The sequence below is a fragment of the Betta splendens genome, chromosome 4 (genome assembly GCF_900634795.4).
Source record: "Betta splendens chromosome 4, fBetSpl5.4, whole genome shotgun sequence".
NCBI lineage: Eukaryota > Metazoa > Chordata > Actinopteri > Anabantiformes > Osphronemidae > Betta > Betta splendens.
Window position 1 is genome coordinate 9,399,207 of NC_040884.2, and position 21,343 is coordinate 9,420,549.

The 21,343-nt window shown below is 43.8% G+C and overlaps 5 protein-coding genes across 7 annotated transcripts; all 5 read right to left on the reverse strand.

Annotated features, from left to right (window-relative positions):
- Nucleotides 1-629: 629 nt before the first annotated feature.
- Nucleotides 630-7,946, reverse strand: LOC114852946 (5-hydroxytryptamine receptor 3A-like). 2 transcript variants are annotated; one of them, XM_055508291.1, is made up of 10 exons: nucleotides 7,806-7,946; nucleotides 3,496-3,588; nucleotides 3,011-3,168; nucleotides 2,862-2,906; nucleotides 2,680-2,786; nucleotides 2,361-2,533; nucleotides 1,995-2,158; nucleotides 1,635-1,845; nucleotides 1,121-1,330; nucleotides 630-1,008 (listed from the first exon to the last, which is right to left on the reverse strand). In XM_055508291.1, the coding sequence occupies exons 2-10, from the start codon at nucleotides 3,548-3,550 to the stop codon at nucleotides 704-706; spliced, it is 1,428 nt and encodes a 475-aa protein (XP_055364266.1). In that variant the 5' UTR covers nucleotides 3,551-3,588; nucleotides 7,806-7,946; the 3' UTR covers nucleotides 630-703. The 2 variants fall into 2 exon arrangements, with proteins under 2 accessions (XP_055364266.1, XP_029001508.1); XM_029145675.3 differs by lacking the exon at nucleotides 7,806-7,946 and adding an exon at nucleotides 5,789-6,280.
- Nucleotides 7,809-10,463, reverse strand: LOC114854812 (5-hydroxytryptamine receptor 3A-like). The gene is made up of 9 exons (XM_041070213.2): nucleotides 10,324-10,463; nucleotides 9,891-10,048; nucleotides 9,759-9,803; nucleotides 9,577-9,683; nucleotides 9,284-9,456; nucleotides 9,029-9,192; nucleotides 8,676-8,886; nucleotides 8,226-8,435; nucleotides 7,809-8,113 (listed from the first exon to the last, which is right to left on the reverse strand). Exons 1-9 carry the CDS (start codon nucleotides 10,376-10,378, stop codon nucleotides 7,809-7,811), a joined length of 1,428 nt encoding a protein of 475 aa, XP_040926147.1. The 5' UTR covers nucleotides 10,379-10,463.
- A 312-nt stretch (nucleotides 10,464-10,775) lies between these two features.
- On the reverse strand, nucleotides 10,776-13,800 carry LOC121201658 (5-hydroxytryptamine receptor 3C). The gene is given in 10 exon segments (XM_041070214.2): nucleotides 10,776-11,122; nucleotides 11,229-11,336; nucleotides 11,339-11,530; nucleotides 11,986-12,196; nucleotides 12,265-12,425; nucleotides 12,538-12,707; nucleotides 12,801-12,910; nucleotides 12,985-13,029; nucleotides 13,121-13,284; nucleotides 13,503-13,800. Coding segments are annotated over 10 exon segments (1,677 nt in total). The 3' UTR covers nucleotides 10,776-10,904.
- A 3,205-nt stretch (nucleotides 13,801-17,005) lies between these two features.
- Nucleotides 17,006-19,683, reverse strand: LOC114854203 (5-hydroxytryptamine receptor 3A). 2 transcript variants are annotated; one of them, XM_055508293.1, is made up of 10 exons: nucleotides 19,340-19,683; nucleotides 19,211-19,262; nucleotides 18,950-19,113; nucleotides 18,815-18,859; nucleotides 18,634-18,740; nucleotides 18,395-18,564; nucleotides 18,151-18,317; nucleotides 17,841-18,051; nucleotides 17,562-17,738; nucleotides 17,008-17,475 (listed from the first exon to the last, which is right to left on the reverse strand). In XM_055508293.1, the coding sequence occupies exons 1-10, from the start codon at nucleotides 19,364-19,366 to the stop codon at nucleotides 17,186-17,188; spliced, it is 1,410 nt and encodes a 469-aa protein (XP_055364268.1). In that variant the 5' UTR covers nucleotides 19,367-19,683; the 3' UTR covers nucleotides 17,008-17,185. The 2 variants fall into 2 exon arrangements, with proteins under 2 accessions (XP_055364267.1, XP_055364268.1); XM_055508292.1 differs by having other exon boundaries at nucleotides 17,006-17,475; nucleotides 18,815-19,113.
- A 142-nt stretch (nucleotides 19,684-19,825) lies between these two features.
- On the reverse strand, nucleotides 19,826-20,981 carry LOC114854206 (receptor-transporting protein 3-like). Its single transcript, XM_029148399.3, has 2 exons — nucleotides 20,758-20,981; nucleotides 19,826-20,490 (listed from the first exon to the last, which is right to left on the reverse strand). Exons 1-2 carry the CDS (start codon nucleotides 20,904-20,906, stop codon nucleotides 20,133-20,135), a joined length of 507 nt encoding a protein of 168 aa, XP_029004232.1. The 5' UTR covers nucleotides 20,907-20,981; the 3' UTR covers nucleotides 19,826-20,132.
- Between the last annotated feature and the right edge of the window lie 362 nt (nucleotides 20,982-21,343).

The following is a 21,343-nucleotide window of genomic DNA, read 5'->3' on the forward strand; positions in this document are numbered from 1 at the left end:
ATCATTTTTATTAGACATAAAATGATTCGACATCAGAGCAGCTTCATGTGAGCAAACCAGTGTATGTGCAGTTATAGATCCTATATTTATCTGTATTATTGTGTAATGCAGTATTAAATTCCCAGCCCACACAACGGAGACAGCAGTATATTAAAAAAAAACTAAAATTAAAAAAAAACACACCCATGTTAATGACCACCACTAAAACAAGTTGAGAACACAAGCACTGAAAAATCAAAAATCTATTATTTTAAAATAGAGTATTTAAAGGCTTTTACATATATAATATTTAATTATAATAGTTAATTCATCCTATTTACTAACAAGTTAGTTATTTTCTAGTTATTTATTTTACCAGCCCACCAGCTTCTCCGAGCAGCTCAGAGAATAAAACATCAGGAAGCAGGAAATGTCACTAAGCTCTGATCTAAATCATATACACAGATATTGGATCACTGATAGGAACTGTTTATGTCTCAGCTGCATGTAGATTATTAACACAAAGAACATAACTTGTTTTTCAACACTTGCAGACCTACACACCTGTTTTATTCTTTCTCGCTTACTCTTTTTCACCTATGGGACCTGCAGCCTGTTCTCCATACACTTATTTATAGCTGAATTATATGTTAAAAAGAAAAAGAAAAAAAAAAAGAAACCTGGATTTACTCATCTACCCGTAGTCAATGTTTCAACCCACCAGTTATTCATTTTGCATACAGTATGAGGTGCTCCAGATCCAGACAAATACAATGACCAGAAAGCTGACACTGATGAAGACGAGGTACAAACTGAACAGCAGGCGGTCGAGGACCAGCCCGATCATTACCCACTCCTGTGAGATGTTCTCCTCCCTGTGTTTGTCCACCTGGACACGGATGGCCCTGACCTCATGCCTCAGCTTCCTCAGCTCTTCCAGAGTCGGGTTGCTGTCTTTTTCTGAATCATCAGACACACTTTGAAGCTCTTGTGACAAGGTGCGGCTGATTGTGCAACTCAGGGATGAGTCTGTGAAAAAGAACATTTCCACACTGAACTAGTATATTTAGTTCAAACATGGAAACACTGGATGAATACCAGCTTTAAATAATTAACAGTACTAATTGTTGGTATTCGCTACCTTTATTAGAGTTGGTGTGAAACACTGAGGCTAGGTTTTTCCTTTTCTGTTCTGAGAGGCAGACAACAACAGACAGGTATTGTAAGACGAGCACCCTGAGCCAATGAGGCGCCCTGATCTGTTCACCGGAGCTGCTCTGGAGGTTGGTGATCAACACGGTCTCCAACAGACTGGCCACCATCAGAGCGAGGCTGACGGAGAAGAACACGCCTGCAGGACAAACAGGAAGGGTTGGTACTTTCCATTAGGTGAGGCTATACAATACACAAACCAGTATCTTGGCTGGTTGAAATGTAGCTCACTGTGTCCCATGAGCTTTGTTAGGCATCATTTTTAAACCGTGAGATTTATTCTGAGGTTCAAATATTATGTTAGTGAATGAAATTTGATTTGTGACCTGTACAGTGTGGGGGAAATAACTTCCAAGTTTTCCAACTTTTTCAAGAGGAACACCTTCCATCCTTTTTGACGCTGGCTGAATAAAACATATGAGAGATTCTCAGATGTCACTCACTGATGAGAGGCGTGCTCCCCCCGGTGACGGGCAGCAGTTCGCTCACAATGAACAGGAAGACGGTGTAGCCCAGGAGGAGGGTCATCTTGAATGAGGAGCGGTCCACGCTTTGAGTAGGCAGCAGGAAGCTGAAGAGGTCCACGCTGATGAGGAAACAGCTGGGCAGCAGGAGAGTCACCACGTAGACGAGCGGCCTGCGTCTCAAAACGATCTGAACCAGAGAGAATTCAGCCAGAGTGAACTGACCTAGCTAAATGTTCCACAGGCTTGAGGTGGAATGAGAAGAGCAACTTTAAGGAGCAGAACAAATATACCAGAGGAAGTAATTGGGTAATTATTAAAATAATCTTTAATGCTTACAAAGAACTGGATCTGAGAGTAGTTTCCCACTTCCAGCACAACTGTGTGTTTATCGTCTATAAAGATGTCTGTCAGTTCCCACTCTCCATTAGTCTGCACCACGTCCTTGGATTCGCTCAGGATGTGGTCACGCGTGGAGCTTAGAAACATCTGGATGTCTGTATCTAGAATAACATTGGAGCATAAAGATGAGAGGAGTAATGGAGCGTTTCAGGGAAGATGCTGGACCACTGCTTTGCTAATATTTAAATATTCAAATACAAAGTTACATCCTGAAGTCAGTGAGCTTAACTTAAGACAGAAAACAGGAACTCTTTTATGCTTCGGTTGACGTCACATGCTAATTCAGTGTTTGATCAGTTTTACCAAAGTGCAGGTAGGAGCCAAAGGACAGAGAGCAGTTCTGGATGTCGAAGGGGAATGTGTAGGTCCCGAGTTCACAGGAGCTTTGCACCAGCAGTGGCTGGTCATCGTAAACATAGCCCGTGCTGTTCAGGTAGACGTAGGGAGGCTTGAAGGCAGTTTTGTCTTCATCGATGCTGGAAGAGAACTCGACTTTTAGTTATCACATAATACTGATGAGGTTTTTATAAAACATCATTATTCTATAACAGTTATTTTTGTGTAGTGAGGAGGCTTCTGGTTTTTAGTTGGCTGTCGTTACTGAACATCCTTTTTTACTCACAACTCAGCGATGTAGATGTCAGGGACCCAAAGGTTTTCACGAAGTACAGACACTCGGTTCGTGCCACACGTGGTCTCGTTCCAGCTCAGTCCTCCTATATTCCACTGCTGCAGTCAGCACAGACAGGTTTACTGATGTCAGTCATTGTAGTTCACCTCACTGTTACTTCGGTAGCGACTTACCAGGACCCGCCATATGACTGTGGACAGGATTTGAGACCTTTCATTCTGCAATTAAAACATATTTCTGTTATTATTTATTATTATTATTACCATTACATTACACAAATTCACAGTGGCTTGGTAAAAGTTATGTAGGCACGTGGACTCACCACTCCTATAATTGCCACCACGGTGATTTCGATGGATACGTTAAGTGTAGAAAGGTTCCCAACAGGTAAGACTTGGGAATTATTGAATAGGCCCCCAAGTGCTTTATTCAGGCTTTGAAGGTTGGGCTTGGAACAGGTCACATTATATGCATAGTTACCTGAATTTAAAAAAAATATATATATATATATTATATATATAAATGCACTACAAAGAATTATCTTATAACCCGATATTGAATTAACTGTAGATATTTGTGTGTTTTCTGTATTGTACTTCATCTCTCTGTAAATGAGGATGTATTTGTATTAAACTTTATCTTCTGACAGTAAACCTTTAAAATAAACTAATTATTATTATTAACTAGTTATTAACTGTCAGTGAGTTTGTGACTGTCCTAGATAGCTATACAGAGTGTTCCACCACATAATCCACATAAAAATTCTTTAAACTATTATGTATCATGTAGGTAGGAATGCTGTCTTACCCCAGTGCAGCATGCAGCAGATGAGGAGCAGCTGAGTGAGCTTCACCTCTGGCATTTTAGGCACTTGCTGAATCTTTGTGGTGTGAAGTGTGTCTGATTACAAAGAGCAGAGGTTTCACCAGCGACATTAACTACGTAATTAACTGGATGAAACACCTACTACTTCCTCCACAGGTCGAGAGCAGCGATGTAGCAAACACGTCTCAGGAACTATTCTGCATAATGAATGGAATGCAGCTGGACTTGAATAGTGTCAACAAATTAGGGTGAATTTGTGACAGCTGAGCTAAAGGCAAACACAGATGTTCACGCTAGCACAGCTATCTCACGATGATGTTAAAGTGTTGATTATTGGTTGCTTCGATGCATAAACATCTGTTGTGTTTAATGTTTTGGTTGCTGCATGAAAAAGGCAGGTTGAATAGAATCAATGATCAGTAGCAATAGCCTGAAGTGAGGAACAGAAGTTTAGACTTTAGCTGAATCCTTTTATTTCCCCCTTAGTTAACAATTGCATTAAAGTTTAGTTTAAATCCAACCATCCCCTTTATCTCGCCCACTAGGTATGTGCCCACTAGGCATGTGGATCATGTCTAATCCACATGCACCACATGATAACGACCACCAGGGCGTAGCAGGAGATAAGCAGCAGGTAGATGCAGAAGAGCAGGTAGTTGAGGATGTATCCTATGTGGCACCATCAGGTGGGAGCAAAGGTGCTGCTGTCAGAGGAATGGGCAGAGCTTTAAAATACTTCACACATGCAGAAAATGATGAGTAGAATCACCAACATTTGCTGGGCCTGTTGAATTACTTCCTGAATGCTGCAAAACATTCACTGTATTGTTATTTATTATTATTATTATTATTATATAGTTCTTCTTTTTTCTGTAATAAATATTGACACAACTTTTTATTTATATGATTTTTTTAGCTCTTGAACTCTATTCAATAATAATAATTAGCTGTTTTGTTACATTTAGCTATATTTTATCAAATACATGTAGCAAACCTTCACATACCTGATTCTCTTTAGATACATTTACTTATGATTTTAATGTCTTAGCTACTTTCACATTTGTTTAAAATGTTTCAGCTACTTTCAGCAATTCTTCAGCAATACATTTAGCAGGACAGCATTAACCGGGCAATTTACTTATCGAAAGGCTTTATCTAATTCTTCTTCTTCTTCTGTACTTTTTCTTGCATTGAACTAGTTCCGCATACTTTTAGCTTCAGAAACGATTTAAATATCAAAACATTCAGCTTTTTAAGGAGAAGTGTGCTTTGAGTTTTCTTATTCTTTTCTGTCATATTTTTCACGTTATTTTTCAGCTATTTTGTTTTTATTAAAATAAATGGGAAGGTTTTTAAATACTCTTCAGCTTTGTCTTCTTTCAGCTGAACTAATTCAGCATACTTCAAGCTATAGACACCATTTGAACTTTAAAACAGTCATTAGCTATTTAAATATTAATCTTCCGTTCAGCTTTTTAATATCTTTAATCGTTTCTGATATATAGCAGTTTAAATATTGTGTAGTTTTTGGTCAAATTTCTAGAGCTAGAGTGCGTGATGTCACAGCTAGAGTGTGAGGGCCTGTTTTCTTTCACGTTTTTTAAGCCAGACGCTTTGTCCTTAACTTGTCATTACAGCCACAGTTTTTATTCTCACCATACTTATTTCACTTGTTCGTAGTCATACTTGTCTTCTTTCTAATTATGTGCCTTAGCCTGCTATCTACCTGTGCCTCTGCTGATCACTGGCCTTGTGCCGAACCCTGCTTGTGTACTGACTTATTCTCCATTACCTGACTGCCTCTGAGCTGTGCATGTGGGTCCGCCATATCCATACTTCTGACAAAACTGGTTTATTATGACTAGTTAATAAGATTATTTTACTGTTTAGCAATTACCTGCACATACGTCCTCCAAATCCTTTCAAAACAAAACACCAATACCAAATTAGCCTAAATAGCACTTTTTCTGCTTATGCCTGGTTATGTACAACTACTTAATGAGCTTATTTTATACAGTTTGGCAATTTAGGATACACACTCAAAATCAAAACTTCAGCCTCAATAGCACTATTTCTGCCTTTGGCTGAATAGGTATGATTTGTGTACAGTCCAGCCACTAAACCTCACCCATACAGTACAAGCTGCACACCGTTGGAAAGCTTAAACTCTCGTCCGTCCGACCACATAAACCATTTCCAGCTACAACAATAACAGCGCAGTCACCAAACTATCAAAAAACAATAAACATAAATCCATAAATTTTCCATCACTTACTTTTGACGACTTCTGAGCTCCAAATGAGGCTCATTCACGTGTGGTCTCATTTTATCTGTTACGATCCAGCGAAATTAATCCAATAAAGCGTTTTGGTCCAAAACACACGTAATATCCACAATGGTTCGAAAGCTACAAGTGTTCTGCTCCAACTCCAGAGCGAAAAATATTTTTTTCCACTTCTGTGAACCATAACTTACTAAACTTAAAACAGAAGCTAACACGGAGGATTCAAAATGGAGGCAGCAAGCTCCCGCTTCTATCGAGACCAAACCAGGTGGAAAATGCCCTTGTATGGGGTAACCAAGGCAACCCCTAGCCAATGATGTCCAACCCCCTCCCCTCTCTCCACTCCCAGGCCTCTAGAGTTAACCTCATAAATGCTGGATGCAGGTCAAAAGGCCAAAAAGTGAAGCCTGCTCTTTCCTACCTATGAATTATTGACCCAGATTGTTACATATATAAGCTTTTAGGTTACAGTGAATGCTAATATAGCACTATAGGGTATTTTTACAGCCTGTAAGTTTTCATTTGAGCCTTCCCTGGTGTCTGTAGGTTGATCCATGCCAGAGTTGTGACCTATTAGGGGGGGGGGGGGGGGGGGGGGGGTAGAATTAATTATCATGAATTTAATTTTGAAAGGTCCCATACATATATATTGGTTTTTAACACTATCTGATTTATTTCTCCATATATAAATGCATAAGGCTTCATTCTTTTAGACCCCTTTTGTTTTTTTTCTCCGGCTACCAGTCACCAGGGACATATTTGCTTATCTCTATAAGGAAAAAATCCAGTCAAGGGTTTATCAAAAAATTAATTCAGGTTTGTGTTTCTTTTATTTTTCTCCTGTATGACTGTAACAAATTCTGTTTCTTTCTTTGAAAACTAGAAGGTGTTTCCAGTGATACCAAGCTCAATATTGTAGCCCTTACCATTTAGGAACTACAACTATTTTAAATTGAGTATGCCAAATCGTCTCCAAATTAAATAATAGGTTTTAAATAGGGCTCGATAACAAATAGGTTAATGAAACTATTTTACTGTTTAGCAATTACCTGCACATGTTTCCTTCAAAGCTCCAACTTTTCTCACTTTAAGATCTTAGTGCTTCCTCTGCAGCTACTTTCACCTGTGTTATATATTTTCACAACTTTAAGCTGTTCTTTCAGCTCTTGAACTCGAAAGGATTTAATTATAGACAAACTTTTTTTAAAAATTAATATGGAGAAATAAAATGTTAATTTGATTTGATTTAATTTGAATGATTCACTGATTTAATTTTCTACTTTGTAATAATGTTAATAAAAGACTAGGTAGACTGTTGATGTGTGACACTGCTGACCTCATGTGGACATGTTAAGAATCTTAACAAAACAACCAAAAAAATGAAATAATCATTGCGTTGCAATTTTGATTATTTTTATTAGCCATAATATGTGTTTGACTTCGGTGCAGCTTTATGTGAGCAAAATGCACAGTTATAGATCCTTTTGTTTGTTGGTATTTATTATTGTGTAATGCAGCATTAAATTCCCAGCCCATATAAACAGAGACAGCAGTATAGAAAAAGCCAGACCCAATAGAGTATTCCGAACCTTTTACATATGTAATATTTAAGTTTAATTCATCCTATTTACTAACACAATCTTTTCCATAATTGCAGCGTAGATTTGTTCCCGTGATAAATTTGTTTAGTTATTTACTTCCTCAGCCCACATTTCCCAGAGTAGCTCAGAGAAAAAAAGCATCACAAAGCTCTAATCTAAATCATATATAAAGACATCGGATCACTGATAGGAACTGTGTGTGTCTCAGCTACATGTTGATCATCAACACAAAAAACATAACTTGTTTTTCAGCACCAGCAGAACCACACACCTCTTTTATTCTTTCTCACTCTCACCTGTGGGACCTGCAGCCTGTTGTGTTCTCCATGCGCTTATTTATAGCTGAATTATCAAATAAAGAAACATCCTTATTTACTCATGTAGCCATAATCAATGTTTCAACCCACCAGTTATTCATTTTGCATACAGTATGAGGTGCTCCAGATCCAGACAAATACAATGACCAGAAAGCTGACACTGATGAAGACGAGGTACAAACTGAACAGCAGGCGGTCGAGGACCAGCCCGATCATTACCCACTCCTGTGAGATGTTCTCCTCCCTGTGTTTGTCCACCTGGACACGGATGGCCCTGACCTCATGCCTCAGCTTCCTCAGCTCTTCCAGAGTCGGGTTGCTGTCTTTTTCTGAATCATCAGACACGCTTTGAAGCTCTTGTGACAAGGTGTGGCTGATTGTGCAACTCAGGGATGAGTCTGTGAAAAAGAACATTTCCTCACTGAACTAGTACATTTAGTTCAAACATGGAAACACTGGATGAATACCAGCTTTAAATAATTAACAGTACTAATTGTTGGTATTCGCTACCTTTATTAGAATTGGTGTGAAACACAGAGTTTAGGGTTTTCCTTTTCTGTTCTGAGAGGCAGACAACAACAGACAGGTATTGTAAGACGAGCACCCTGAACCAATGAGGCGCCGTGACCTGTTTGCTGGAGCTGTTCTGGAGGTTGGTGATCAACACGGTCTCCAACAGACTGGCCACCATCAGAGCGAGGCTGACGGAGAAGAACACGCCTGCAGGACAAACAGGAAGGGTTGGTACTTTCCATTAGGTGAGGCTATACAATACACAAACCAGTATCTTGGCTGGTTGAAATGTAGCTCACTGTGTCCCATGAGCTTTGTTAGGCATCATTTTTAAACCGTGAGATTTATTCTGAGGTTTAATCTAATGTTGGTCAATGGAATTTGATTTGTGACCTGTACAGTGTGGGGGAAATAACTTGTTTTTTTCAACAAGTTGATGTCACTCACTGATGAGAGGCGTGCTCCCCCCGGTGACGGGCAGCAGTTCGCTCACAGTGAACAGGAAGACGGTGTAGCCCAGGAGGAGGGTCATCTTGAATGAGCAGCGGTCCACGCTTTGAGTAGGCAGCAGGAAGCTGAAGAGGTCCACACCGAGGAGGAAACAGCTGGGCAGCAGGAGAGTCACCACGTAGACGAGCGGCCTGCGTCTCAAAACGATCTGAACCAGAGAGAATTCAGCCAGAGTGAACTGACCTAGCTAAATGTTCCACAGGCTTGAGGTGGAATGAGAAGAGCAACTTTAAGGAGGATATACCAAAAGAAGTAATTGGGTAATTATTAAAATAATCTTCAATGCTTACAAAGAACTGGACACGAGAGTAGTTTCCCACTTCCAACACAACTGTGTGTTTATCGTCTATAAAGATGTCTGCCAGTTCCCACTCTCCATTAGTCTGCACCACTTCCTTGGATTCGTTCAGGATGTGGTCACGCGTGGAGCTTAGAAACATCTGGATGTCTGTATCTAGAATGACATTAGAGCAGAGCATAAAGATGAGAGGAATAATGGAGCGTTTCAGGGAAGATGCTGGACCACTGCTTTTGATCAGTTTTACCAAAGTGCAGGTAGGAGCCGAAGGACAGAGAGCAGTTCTGGATGTCGAAGGGGAATGTGTAGGTCACCAGTTTACAGGAGCTTTGCACCAGCAGTGGCTGGTCATCGTAAACATAGCCCGTGCTGTTCAGGTAGACGTAGGGAGGCTTGAAGGCAGTTTTGTCTTCTTCGGTGCTGGAAGAGAACAGAAGACTCGACTTTTAGTCAGATTTTCTAAAGCATCGTTACTATTACTAGGGGTGGGGGGGGGGCTTTACTGCTTAGTTCACGGTAATGAGCATCCTTTTAACTCACAACTCAGAGATGTAGATGTCAGGGACCCAAAGGTTTTCACGAAGCACAGACACTCTGTTCGTGCCACACGTGGTCTCGTTCCAGCTCAGTCCTCCTATGTTCCACTGCTGCAGTCAGCACAGACAGGTTTACTGATGTCAGTCAGTGTAGTTCGCCTCACTGTTACTTTGGTAGCGACTTACCAGGACCTGCCATATGACTGTGGACAGGATTTGAGACCTTTCATTCTGCAATCCAAGCATATTTCAGTTTCATCGGTGCATCACACAGACTCACGGTGACTCTGTGAAAGTTACGTGGGCGTGTGGACTCACCACTCCTAGAATTGCCACCACGGTGATTTTGATGGATACATTAAGTGTAGAAAACCTCCCAACAGGAAAGACTTGGGAATCATTGAATAGGCCCCCAAGTGCTTTATTCAGGCTTTGAGGGTTGGGCTTGGAACACTTCACATTATATGTACAGTTACCTGAATTAAATATATATATATTAACGCACTACAAAGATTTATATTATAACCCAATATTGAATTATGTACTTCATCTCTCTGTAAATGAGGATTTATTTGTATTGAACTTTATCTTCTGACAGTAAACCTTTAAAATAAAACTAATTATTAATTAGTATTTAACTGTCAGTGAGTTTGTGACTGTCCTACATAAGTATACAGAGTATTCCACCACATAATCCACGTAAAAATTCTTTAAACTATTACGTATTATGTAGGTAGGAATGCTGTCTTACCCCAGTGCAGCATGCAGCAGATGAGGAGCAGCTGAGTGAGCTTCACCTCTGGCATTTTAGGCACTTGTTGAATCGTTGTGGTGTGAAGTGTGTCTGATTACAAAGCGTAGAGGGTTTCACCAGCGACATTAACTACGTAATTAACTGGATGAAACACCTACTACTTCCTCTACAGGTCGATAGCAGCGATGTAGCAAACCCTTCTGAGGAACAGTTCTGCATAATGAATGGAATGCAGCTGGACTTGAATAGTGTCAACAAATTAGGGTGAATTGAAATAGAAAAAAATGAAAAAAGTTTAATTTGTGAGAGCTAAGCTAACGCAGCTGTTCACGCTAGCACAGCTGTCTCACAAGGATGTTAAAGTGTTGATTCTTGGCTGCTTCGATGCTTAACATCTGTTGTGTTTAATGTTTTGGTTGCTGCATGAAAAAGGCAGATTGAATAGAATCAATGATCAGTAGCAACAGCCTGAAGTGAAGACAGAAGTTTAGAATTTGGCTGAATCCTTTTATTTCCCCCTTAGTTAACAATTGCATTAAAGTTTAGTTTAAATCCAACCATCCTCATGATCCTGCCCACTAGGTCTGTCGGATCCACATGCACCACATGATGACGACCACCAGGGCGTAGCAGGAGATGAGCAGCAGGTAGATGCGGAAGAGCAGGTAGTCGAGGATGTATCCGACGTGGCACCACTGCTCCTGCAGCTCGCTCTCCTTCTGCAGCGAGGTCAGGTGGGAGCGAAGGTCGCTCAGGTACTGGCAGATCTGCTGCAGTTCGGCCGGAGCAGCTGCGGCTGTCGGAGAAAACGGGCTGAGCTGTCAACTACTTCACACACAGTGGTTCTTAAATAGAGGAAAGTTGAGCAGGATCACCAACATTTGCCGGGCCTGTTGAATTACCTCCGCTGCCGGTCGGCTGCCGGGCGGCCGCCTGGGCGGGCGCCTGGGCGGCCTGCTGGCTGGTGCCGGTCCCCGAGGGGCCGCTTGAGCTCTCTGGTTTCTGTGTGTGGGCTTTAGGGGCGGCTGGACGCCCGCCGGCCACTGGTAGCAGATCATGTTGGCTATGTGTTTGAGGACCACCACTCTCACCCACTTTGGAATGGTTTGGTACTTCATGGAGCTGTGGTGGAGGACGTTGGTGATGACGACCGTCTCCAGGAGACTGATGACCATGAGGGCCAGACACACGGAGAAATAGATGCCTAGACGGGCGGAGGGAGTGGCAGATGCCAGTGAACGGCTGTGTGTGTGTGTCGGTCCCCAGGACCGCTGCTTCCTCTCACCTGCTCTTATACTGGTTTTTCTAACTTGTAGAAGTAGAAGAAGCAGTAAGGCATAATAAATGAAATAAAAAAAACATTCTTTATAATCTGTACACTGACACAAAATTAAAAATGTGGTAAAAGCATTATATTTATCAGAATTAAAATCAAAATCAAAAAAGAGTCATGTAGCATCCATTGAAAGCCATCAGCTGAACTCAATCTGATCATTAGAAGCCCAATTGAAAATGCCCCCCCCCTCTGTCCACCCCATTGAAAACTTTCTGGGGCGCCACTGGTTTTATGTAATGTTCTATATACAGTACCAATGTCTGTGAAAGGCAAGATGCAAAACATCTTCCAAGATCAGTTGGAACAATGTAACCCACTCTGACCTATGATGGGCGTCCCGTTTGCTGTACTGGGCAGCAGGTCGTTCATGATGAGCAGAAAGACCGTGTAGCCCAGGATGAGGGTCATCTTGAAGGAGGCGCGGTCGACGCTGTGGGGGGGCAGGTAGAAGGACAGGATGTCGATGAGCATGAGGAAGGAGCTGGGGATCAGCAGGTTAACCACGTAGAGCACCGGACGCCGTTTCACAACCACCTAGAGAGCGAACAAGGTTTAATCGCATTGTCATCAACGATCAAGCGTTTCCGGATTGTTTTCCTCACCCAGAAGGTGATGATGTCCCACTCGTCTATCCCGAACTGGAGGATGGAGGTCTCTCCCAGTATGTCCACCAGCTCCCACTCTCCACTGGCTTCCAAGTAACGCCTGGAGTTCTCGGACATCTCCTTGAAGGTCAGAGCTGGACTCAGCCTTACATCCTTTACTGGGAGAGAAGAGAACCTTTGGGAAAACTTCTATTCTAACATCTAACCCACAGAATTTAGCTCAATTAAACCCCGTTCTTCTATGTTAGTCTGAGGATTCCCTTTTCTTACTGGTGTGCATGTAAGAGCCAAACGTAAAGGTGCAGTTCTGCACGTCAAAGGGGAAGCTGAAGATCTCCAGGTTGCAGGAGGAGACCAGCCGCAGCATCCTGTCCCAGCGGATGTGGCCCGTGTGGTTGACGTAGACGTAAGGACACGCCTGGGACACGTCGTCGTCCACGCTGGGAGGGGAGGGAGGTGGAGGAGTGAGGACCAGACCGTACATGTCGTCCAGAACTGCCTCTTGAACTTCACTACACACTAGAAAAACTTACAATTCGTACACGATGATGTCTGGAGACCAGAGCTGCCTCACAGGGAGAGAAATCTTAGTGACGCCGTCGCACTCATCAGGATCCCAAACCAGGAACTCGTGCTTCCAGTACTGCAACACAACAAACACTATTAAATCCATACACCGTGTGGACTGCACTTCATTTCTCCCTCCATGTTTCTCACCAGTCTCAGCCACAGGAAAGTAGTGAGTATCTGGGTCTTCTCATTCTAAATACAGACAACAATCCAGCCAGACTGTTGAGTTACTCCATTCATTGTGTTTTCATAGTTGTCTAGGTGGCTCAGTGGACGTGCTCACCACCCCGAGGACGGCGTACAGAGTGAAGGAGATGTTGACGGTGGTGGGGTTGCTCAGGTTCACCGCTGGTCTGAAGGACTGCAGGTCAAACACGGCCTGGATGGACTCGTAGGTGGGACCGCTGTGTCCTGCATCACAGCTCAGTTTACCGTAACACAGAGACGCTGGAGAGAAAGTTCACAAATGTTTCATGGCGATTCTGTTATATTTGATAAATGACAACTATAATAACAGCCCATTCAAAAACAAACCATTAAAAAGACCCTCGTACAGTAGGAGTCACTGAGCCGATGAGGAGTAACAGAAATGCTTCACTCACTTCAGCCTTTTCAATAACACACAGGCATCACTTTGAGGAACGCTGAAGGAACGTAGCCATTACCTGCCATGACGAGCAGACCTGAGACGGCAGCGATGCTCCTCTGAGTCGGACTCATGCCGGGTGATCCTGACAGAGCCAATATCCCGCAGGCAGCGAGCCGGTCCAGAAAAGTGAGCTCCTGCTGCGGAGCACGGCTTGTTGTCTCACTTGGTGGGACATTGTAACGACTAACATTAACCCTCCAGAGGCCTAACCTTCTGTAACTGAACACACCCACGGCACCGACCCACAGGAACGATCCACCTTCATCAAATTCACGTCTTACACTCAGTGACTCCCTGCACCCGGACTCATACATGTGAACATGGACTTCCAATGCCTTTCAGCACAAGCCTAAAGTAAAATAAACAGTAGTTGTATATTTAACTGTCAAAGACAGAAATTACAGTAGCACAGTTAATAACAAAAGGGTGTTTTGTGCATGTGGCTCATAAACACTCACAGAACAACACGGGACCTGTTGTTTTACACCTTCAATAACCAATCACCCATTTTATTTTAACACCTCCACCTGTGGGAATAGCAGCTCTGGGCTTATTTTTGGTTTCACACTCGTTTAGAAGCCTGAAGCTGCTTTAAAGCAAAGTAGCAGAGTATGGTTGAATGAATTCACAAAGGAGATGAACTGTAAAGAAACAATGACCCGATGGTGGTGAGATTGTAGGTGCAGTTCTTCATCCATCATTCCCAGTGTAATCCAAGTAGGATCTGGATCAGCTGCAGGAAGGACCTCTGCTCTGCCCACAGTGTTACTGTGCTGACGCTTTATTCACTCATCAATATAAAAGTAACACACAGGCACAAGTTGGCAGTTTCTTTTATTATTGTCAACAACCCTCCTCAACTAGAGGCACAACTCTACCGCACCTTTGGCTGGATTTTGGACAACTGTGGCGTCGTCATCTTTGGGCTTTGGAGGAAGGAGAACCAGTCGGCCACATCACGTTGGTTATGATGATAGTGTCCAGCAGACTGGCTATCATCAGGGAGAGACACAGCGACAGGTGGGATCACAAAAGTGATCCCACCTGTCATTCTTAGACACACGTTTAATCCTAAAAGAAAGGAAGTTATTTGTGGACATTTTTGGCCACTTGATGGCAGCAAAAACACACTGACACAGTTTCAAGACCTTTGAGTTGAGAACAGACATTTTTGGACATAACAAGCAGCAGCAAGTGCTTTTATACAATAATGTTCCTTATTATATCAAAACTATTACATCACTTTTTGTCTCCAAGGTTTGGTGCTGCTGATGCATAGCATGAATTTAGAGAACCGGTACGGTGTCTCTGGTGATGGGCAGCGGGTTGAGCACAATGAGCAGGACGATGGTGGAGCCCAGGATCAGGGTCATCTTGAAGGAGGACCGATGGACGGCTTTGGGAGGCAGCAGGAAGCTGCATCGGTTCACTGTGATGAGACACAGCTGGAGGTTCACCACATGCATCACGGCCTGGCGCCGCAGTGAGACCTGCAGACACCCGAGAGGCTGGTCAGCCTCACCGCTCCTGTTACACTCCAGACTATGAGACGCTATATGGAGCTTTGCAAACAGTCTTTTCTTACGAAGCCAAGCGACTGGGTCCTTTCCCCTGCTCCAGCTGGTACGACGTCTTTCTTCAGAGCGATTCCTATTAGATCCCATTCACCCATTTGTCAACTGTTTTAGAGAATTCTTCAAAACGTCCTCTGCTGATGACATATTGTTGAGCTTTATAGTCAGAGCCACAGAGAAACAAGAACTAATAATAAAAGGGGATGATAAAACACTACTATAACCAAAATGAACACAAAATAACCAGGACAAAAAAAAACTCAAAGAAAAACAAGTAGAGCACAAGAAAGAAAACCAGGCAACCAAAACAAGTCTAACCAAAATGGTACAATGCACGTCTACAGTGCGGAGCAGAGCGTGCTTGACATGGCTGAACAAAGCTAAACAAGGCTGGACATGGCTGTGGTAGCAAATGTAGTTGACTCCATGCACGACTTACATCAAAAGGAATGTGTAACGATAAGGCCATAAAACATTAGGAACATGAACAGAAAAACAAACAAAACCTGGACAGGATGGGCTCCAGAGCCGTGAGTGGCAGCATATTTAAAGGGAGAACAGAGGGCAGGTGTGTAGAAGTGGCTTGATTGCAGAGAGTTTACTGAGGGAAAGTGAGGGAGAGTCTGTGGGTCAGAGCTGATGTCATGGTGAGATACAGAATGGGCCCAGGTTTCTTATTTGACAAAGACAGGGTGAGTTCTGGACGTCAAATAGAAACGTGTCCACGAATTGACCACTTTCACCGACGGAGTAGTTGTACGGACGTCCCCATGCTGACAAAAAAGACCAGAGCCGTGTGAATACGGAGCGCTGGGATTCTATGGACCTGGTTTCATATCGAATCCAGATTTAAATCCTAGCTACAATAATCACGTCCGGCACCCAGAGCAGCTTCAACTATTATCCAACCAGAACCACACTGGGTCCCAGTTCTTCCAAGACTGCAACGCAAATCATCATTAGTGCAACAGCGTATCTGCAGTAACTACACTCAGTCACTACACTACTACACTACACTACACTTCTCAGCTGATTGTATTATTAGACTAGTAACTACTTTATCTGCATGAAGAAGAACTTACTGTATAATACTTTGCCAAATAAAAGCTGTCAGGATTTGGTCCTTTTCATCCTGAAAAAGACGCATTCGATTGCACACATGTATGTCATTGTCATGTCATTGCTCTGAGGCTAACATAGTGTCTGGGTGCAGTACAGCATGGCAGCACTGCCTGGATCTACAGAGAAACAAAGATATCTATATTTTCTGCCAGTGGCCAGACCTCTGAAATGCCCAGTGGCAAGATTTTCCCTTTTATTTGTAAAAAAATGTTCTGAGAAGTAAAGTAATAATTTATGAAGTAAGTGCAGACCAACAAAAGCCCCACAGCTCCTAAGCTCAGACAATGTGTCACAGTGAGACAGGTGAGACCTGACTCAACTAGAACTGACATAGACACAAAAAAAGGCAATCAAATGTAGAAGCACTTGCCACGCGTGAGCACACGGATGAAGACGAACAGAAGCTCAGAGGGCCTGACTTTCAGAGGGCAGCGCTAGAAACATATTATTATTATTTACAGGATCAACGACAGGCGTTGGTTTGAGTTTGGTGCTGATGGTGAAGACGCTGCCGAAAAGCCCTCGTCCCAGAGACAAGATGACGGGTCACTGTGTCTTACATCTGCTCTGTCTGGATTCAGCTAAATATTTGATTGAATTAAGAGAGACTTGTTCAGCGATTATTTTCAGGCTTTGGGACATAATTCAAGTTCACGTCATGCAGACGACCAGAGGCACCAAGGATCAAAGCTGCCTCCTGATTAGTCTCTGTTACTCATCCTATTTACCTAGATTTAGTTTTTTAAAACCAACACGTTAAAGAAGAACAGAATCATGTGTTTTCAAATAAAAGTCAAAGGGTGACAGTATTTTTCCAAATAATTTTATTATGGATACAATAGCACAGTACAACACAAGAGACAAAGTTATTATAGTAGAGCTAGTTTGATTTTTCAATAGTGATAACATCAGCATCTGTTCTTATAGACAGCAGTACAATAACTATAGCATGTCTATTGTAAATAATAAACAGTGATATTATGAACGGCTCAGAAACAGGCTGTCACTGTTTGTATGAGGTCACCCAGATAATGATGATGGTGATGAAGCTGACCGAGAGGAAGAGGATGTAGACGGTGAACAGCAGGCGGTCTATGATGAAGCCCACCTGCATCCAGTCCTCTGCCTCCCGCTTTCTGCCCAGCTGCCGCTCCACCTGTTGGCGGACGGCCTGGAGGTCTCTGCCCAGGCTCCTCAGCTCCTCCACGGCCTTGTCCTCCGTCGCTGGTTCCCTCTCCTCCGGACGCTCCTCATCCGTCTCGCTCTTTGCCTTCACAGCGCTGACTTCAGTGTCTGTGTCACAGGGACAAATAGATGGGTTGACGGAAGTCCTCTCTCTCTGCCTTCGTTATGTGTGAGGCGCCCAATGAACACAACACCTGACTCTTCCTGTGTGTGAGGCAGGCAAAGCAGACAGCCCAGGAACTGCAGAACGAGCACCCGGACCCAGCGAGGGACGGGCGGGAACCTGGCAGAGCCGCACAGCAGGTTGGTGACCAGGATGGTCTCCAGGAGGCTGGCCACCATCAGGGCCAGGCAGAGAGAGAAGAACACATCTGGGACACAGAATCAAAGCGCACACTGTTTTCATGGCTCAACTCCAGTTATTTAAACACGCTTTGGGGCTTTAACAGTTGCCGTTTGCTAAACTAGCTGACTTATGAGCGGTATGGTGTTGCCGGTGATGGGCAGCAGGTCGTTCATGATGAGCAGGAAGACGGTGTAGCCCAGGATGAGGGTCATCTTGAAGGACGACCGGTCCACAGTCTGCGGAGGCAGCAGGAAGCTGAAGAGGTCGACGGTGATGAGGAAGCAGCTGGGCAGCAGGAGGTTCACCACGTACATGGTGGGTCTGCGCCTCACGGTGATCTGCGGCGCAAACAGGGTCACACAGCGCTACAGTAGCCAAGTCTGCTGACGCAATTAAACCCAATCTGAGCCGACAGGTGATCATTAAAGGCACAGTACGTGGAAAACCAGCATGTCAATGTAGGTAGATTCATCCTCATCGGGGTGGGGCGGTTTGTCAGCGGTGATGTCCAGCAGCTCCCACTCCCCCATAGTGGCCATCGCCTCCTTGGAAAACTCAGAGATGCTCTCGGCGGGCAAACCCAGGACAATCTTGATGTCCTTTGCTGTGAAGACAAGAAGGAACGCATTTGGTATGCTGTGAAGGCAAAGCGAAGGCAGGAGACTGAGCGGGTGCTCTTACCCGAGTGGAGGTAGGAGTTGAAACTCAAGTTGCACGTCTGGACGTCGAAGGGGAAGGTGTAGATGTCAAGGTTGCAGGAGCTGACCACTCTGACGGGCAGAGCGTCGTGAACGGAGCCGTCGCTGGACAGGTACATGTAGGGGACCGTCGGGGCTGTGTTTTCATTCATGCTGCAGCAGAAGGCGTCAGTAGGCGTAACGTCGTTGACTCTGTGCCTCAGTGTTGATGCTGTAACTCACAATTCGTTGATCACAATATCAGGCGTCCAGAACTTCTCTCTGGGGAGAGCGATCTTGTCGGTGCCGCACTGGATCGGATCCCAGCTGATGAACTCGTTCATCCACCACTAAAATAAGAGTGTTAGTGCAACAGCAAAATACTGTACGCCGAAATCATCTTAAGGACGACTGCAGTGCTTACGTAGTCCAGCCAGATGTACGTGTTCAACAGCTGAGCCTTTTCATCCTGCAACGCGCGAGGAGCAACTTTAAAGCACTTTGCTTTGCTTTTCCTGCAGTAAAAGATCAAACTGTAAAAGCGCAACCCTGAACCCACCACTCCCAGTATCCCATACAGAGTGAAGAACGTGGTGATGTTGGTGCAGGTTGTCAGGTTCATGACTGGTCGTATGGCGCTCAAGTTGAAGACCGGGTTCAGGGCGTCCAGCAGAGCGGGCTGGTTTGGCTGAGAGCAGTTCTGCAGCATGGGCGTGGACGGAGCTGATTCATAGGAGACGGGATTATGTTAAAGTCTGCGCTTTGTCTTAGGTGGAACTCTGAAGCAACCTCGATTCAGGTATACAATACTTAATTGTACCTGGCATAAGAATCAGCACAACCAGCATGAACTTGACTGAAGGAAAGAGTCGCTAGAATGAAAACAGATGAAAACAACTGAGTAAATAACACTTCACACTGTGGCATTCATCAGGAGAAGACACTTTACCTTCAGTCCTGTGTCCTCGGGTGTCATGATGAGACTTAAAGTGAATATATGATTTGAGTTCTATGAATCTATGAATATATTTGCTGCAGCAGCTGCTCCTCTAAACTGAGTCCTGCTGTTGTGGCCCCGATATTCATAGAGCCACCGTTGACCGAGCGTGATGCGAACAAACCCCTAACAAACGATGTGGGAAATGCAAAGCTCTGCGAGGTAGCAACTTTCCCAGAGGCCTGGTTTCATGCAAAACAAGTGAGAACCACAGTGAACGTCTGGTGCCACTGCTTGTGACCTGCAGAAGGTCCAGGCCCACCGCAGCGGCGCCGCAGTCACACCTGCTGTCTGGATGCAAATGAACTGGTGTCGCCTGGTGTGTGAGCCCACACCTGCCTGCCAAGCCCTTTATCCTGTTACACCGTCTAAAAATATTGTTTTAAGAAGCCGGAAATGTTATGTAGGAGTCGTATTCAAAGAATGTTCCGGGCAAAACAATGCATCAGCCAGTTTTATTTCATTCCAAAGACACATGGGATCTGATCAGTAAATGACTCCTCTGTGCACATCATCTACAGTGACACAGTGCAGTCATTAATACTATGTGGGTTACACAAGCGTGAAATGATAACACTCCAGTGTTAATTTAGTTAAAGTGCTTGTCGATTGTTTCCCCGATTAGATATAAGGGAGTGACTTCAAACTAAAAAATATATAATGCTTTTACAACTGGAAAATAAAAAAACTGCTATAATTCATATTGCTGCTTTTGATGCTGGACATGAACATCAAGAACAAGTGATCAATAGAATTTGAACTTGAAGCTGTTTTCACTCCTTGTGCAGACGCCTCTGATGCAGCCCTCGCAGTGGGACGGCTCGTGGGGACTGTTGACATCAATGCTTCTGAACGGCCTGTTGCTTTGCCCCAGGTTTTCATTGTAGCATTTTATTCTGATCTTCTGCACCAGATGCTCCATGAGGCTGGTGACGTCCTCCGGGGCGACGTCGGGCGTCTCCATCGGAGCTGCGGTGCATCTCTTGCAGTTTTGGCGGAAGCGCCTCGTCCTGACCGTGCCCTGTCCGTTCGTCAGGCGCATGTGGAAGACGACCATCACCCGGTTGGAGGGCCAGCTCCTCCTGCACATTGAGCAGCGGAACCTTGTAGGTGATGGTGAGAAAACATCAGGCCCCGGATTAAGGCAGGGAAAAACACAGGCAGAACATATAAACATGACACCATCATCAGCAGAGAGAAACCACAAGGTACAGTATGATGCAATGATGGGTGTGACCATGGTAAGATCATAACAGATCTCCTGTTTATACAGAAAACAATATTCTTTAACACTGAAGTGCACCATAATTTAATATTGTAATTTATTTAATAGTTCCTACATAAAAAGTCATAAAAGCCAGAAAACCAACCTTGCACAAGTGTTCCTGATGTACTCTTTCCATCCAGGGTTCGGGAATTCCGGCTCAATACTGTCGTCGAACTCCAGTTGCCAGGTGTGTCCACGGGAGTGCTCGTTCATTTTGCTCTGGAGGATGCGCGTCCACTCCTCTTGTGCCATCCTGCCGGACCCAGTAGCGCTGCTGACTGAGGCGAAGACGAGCTCACACAGCTGATCTCTAACGTGAAATGACTCATCGTCCCCTGGCTGAAATACTGCCAATGAAATGAAACTTAAACCTTGGTTAAACCCTGCTAAGTTTCACACTATGGATGGGATGATAAATGCAGGTGTACGTGTTTAGAAGCACTTCAGTCAATACATAACTATGTATATGTACATAATAATGTTTGTGCAATCAGCGTTCCCTATAAATAATGATTATTGATTCATATATTTGTAAGTTTCATTTCATAAAAACTGGGTAACAACACTGTCACCTACTGGTGTAAACAGTCTACACTATGTCGTCTGTTTGTTTATTCGTATACCTTTGTATAAAATGATCTACAGTCATCATCTGAAGTCTTCTATATATGGATATTCCACTTCCACAT

Coding starts and splice junctions, on each gene's coding strand:
- LOC114852946 (XM_029145675.3), bottom strand. CDS start 5,822: ATGAGCCTCATTTGGAGCTCAGAAGTCGTCAAAA. Junction 2,534..2,679: donor GACATCTACATCGCTGAGTT/GTGAGTAAAAAA, acceptor GTTCTCTTCCAG/CATCGATGAAGACAAAACTG. Junction 1,846..1,994: donor ACTCTCAGATCCAGTTCTTT/GTAAGCATTAAA, acceptor TCTCTGGTTCAG/ATCGTTTTGAGACGCAGGCC.
- LOC114854812 (XM_041070213.2), bottom strand. CDS start 10,378: ATGCCAGAGGTGAAGCTCACTCAGCTGCTCCTCATCTGCTGCATGCTG. Junction 10,049..10,323: donor CTGCTGCATGCTGCACTGGG/GTAAGACAGCAT, acceptor TATTTAATTCAG/GTAACTGTACATATAATGTG. Junction 9,804..9,890: donor TGGTGGCAATTCTAGGAGTG/GTGAGTCCACAC, acceptor CTTGGATTGCAG/AATGAAAGGTCTCAAATCCT.
- LOC114854203 (XM_055508292.1), bottom strand. CDS start 19,366: ATGACACCCGAGGACACAGGACTGAAG. Junction 18,318..18,394: donor CAACTCCTACCTCCACTCGG/GTAAGAGCACCC, acceptor TTGTCTTCACAG/CAAAGGACATCAAGATTGTC. Junction 17,476..17,561: donor TCACACACAGGAAGAGTCAG/GTGTTGTGTTCA, acceptor CCTGTGACACAG/ACACTGAAGTCAGCGCTGTG.
- LOC114854206 (XM_029148399.3), bottom strand. CDS start 20,906: ATGGCACAAGAGGAGTGGACGCGCATCCTCCAGAGCAAAATGAACGAG. Junction 20,491..20,757: donor ATCAGGAACACTTGTGCAAG/GTTGGTTTTCTG, acceptor ATCACCTACAAG/GTTCCGCTGCTCAATGTGCA.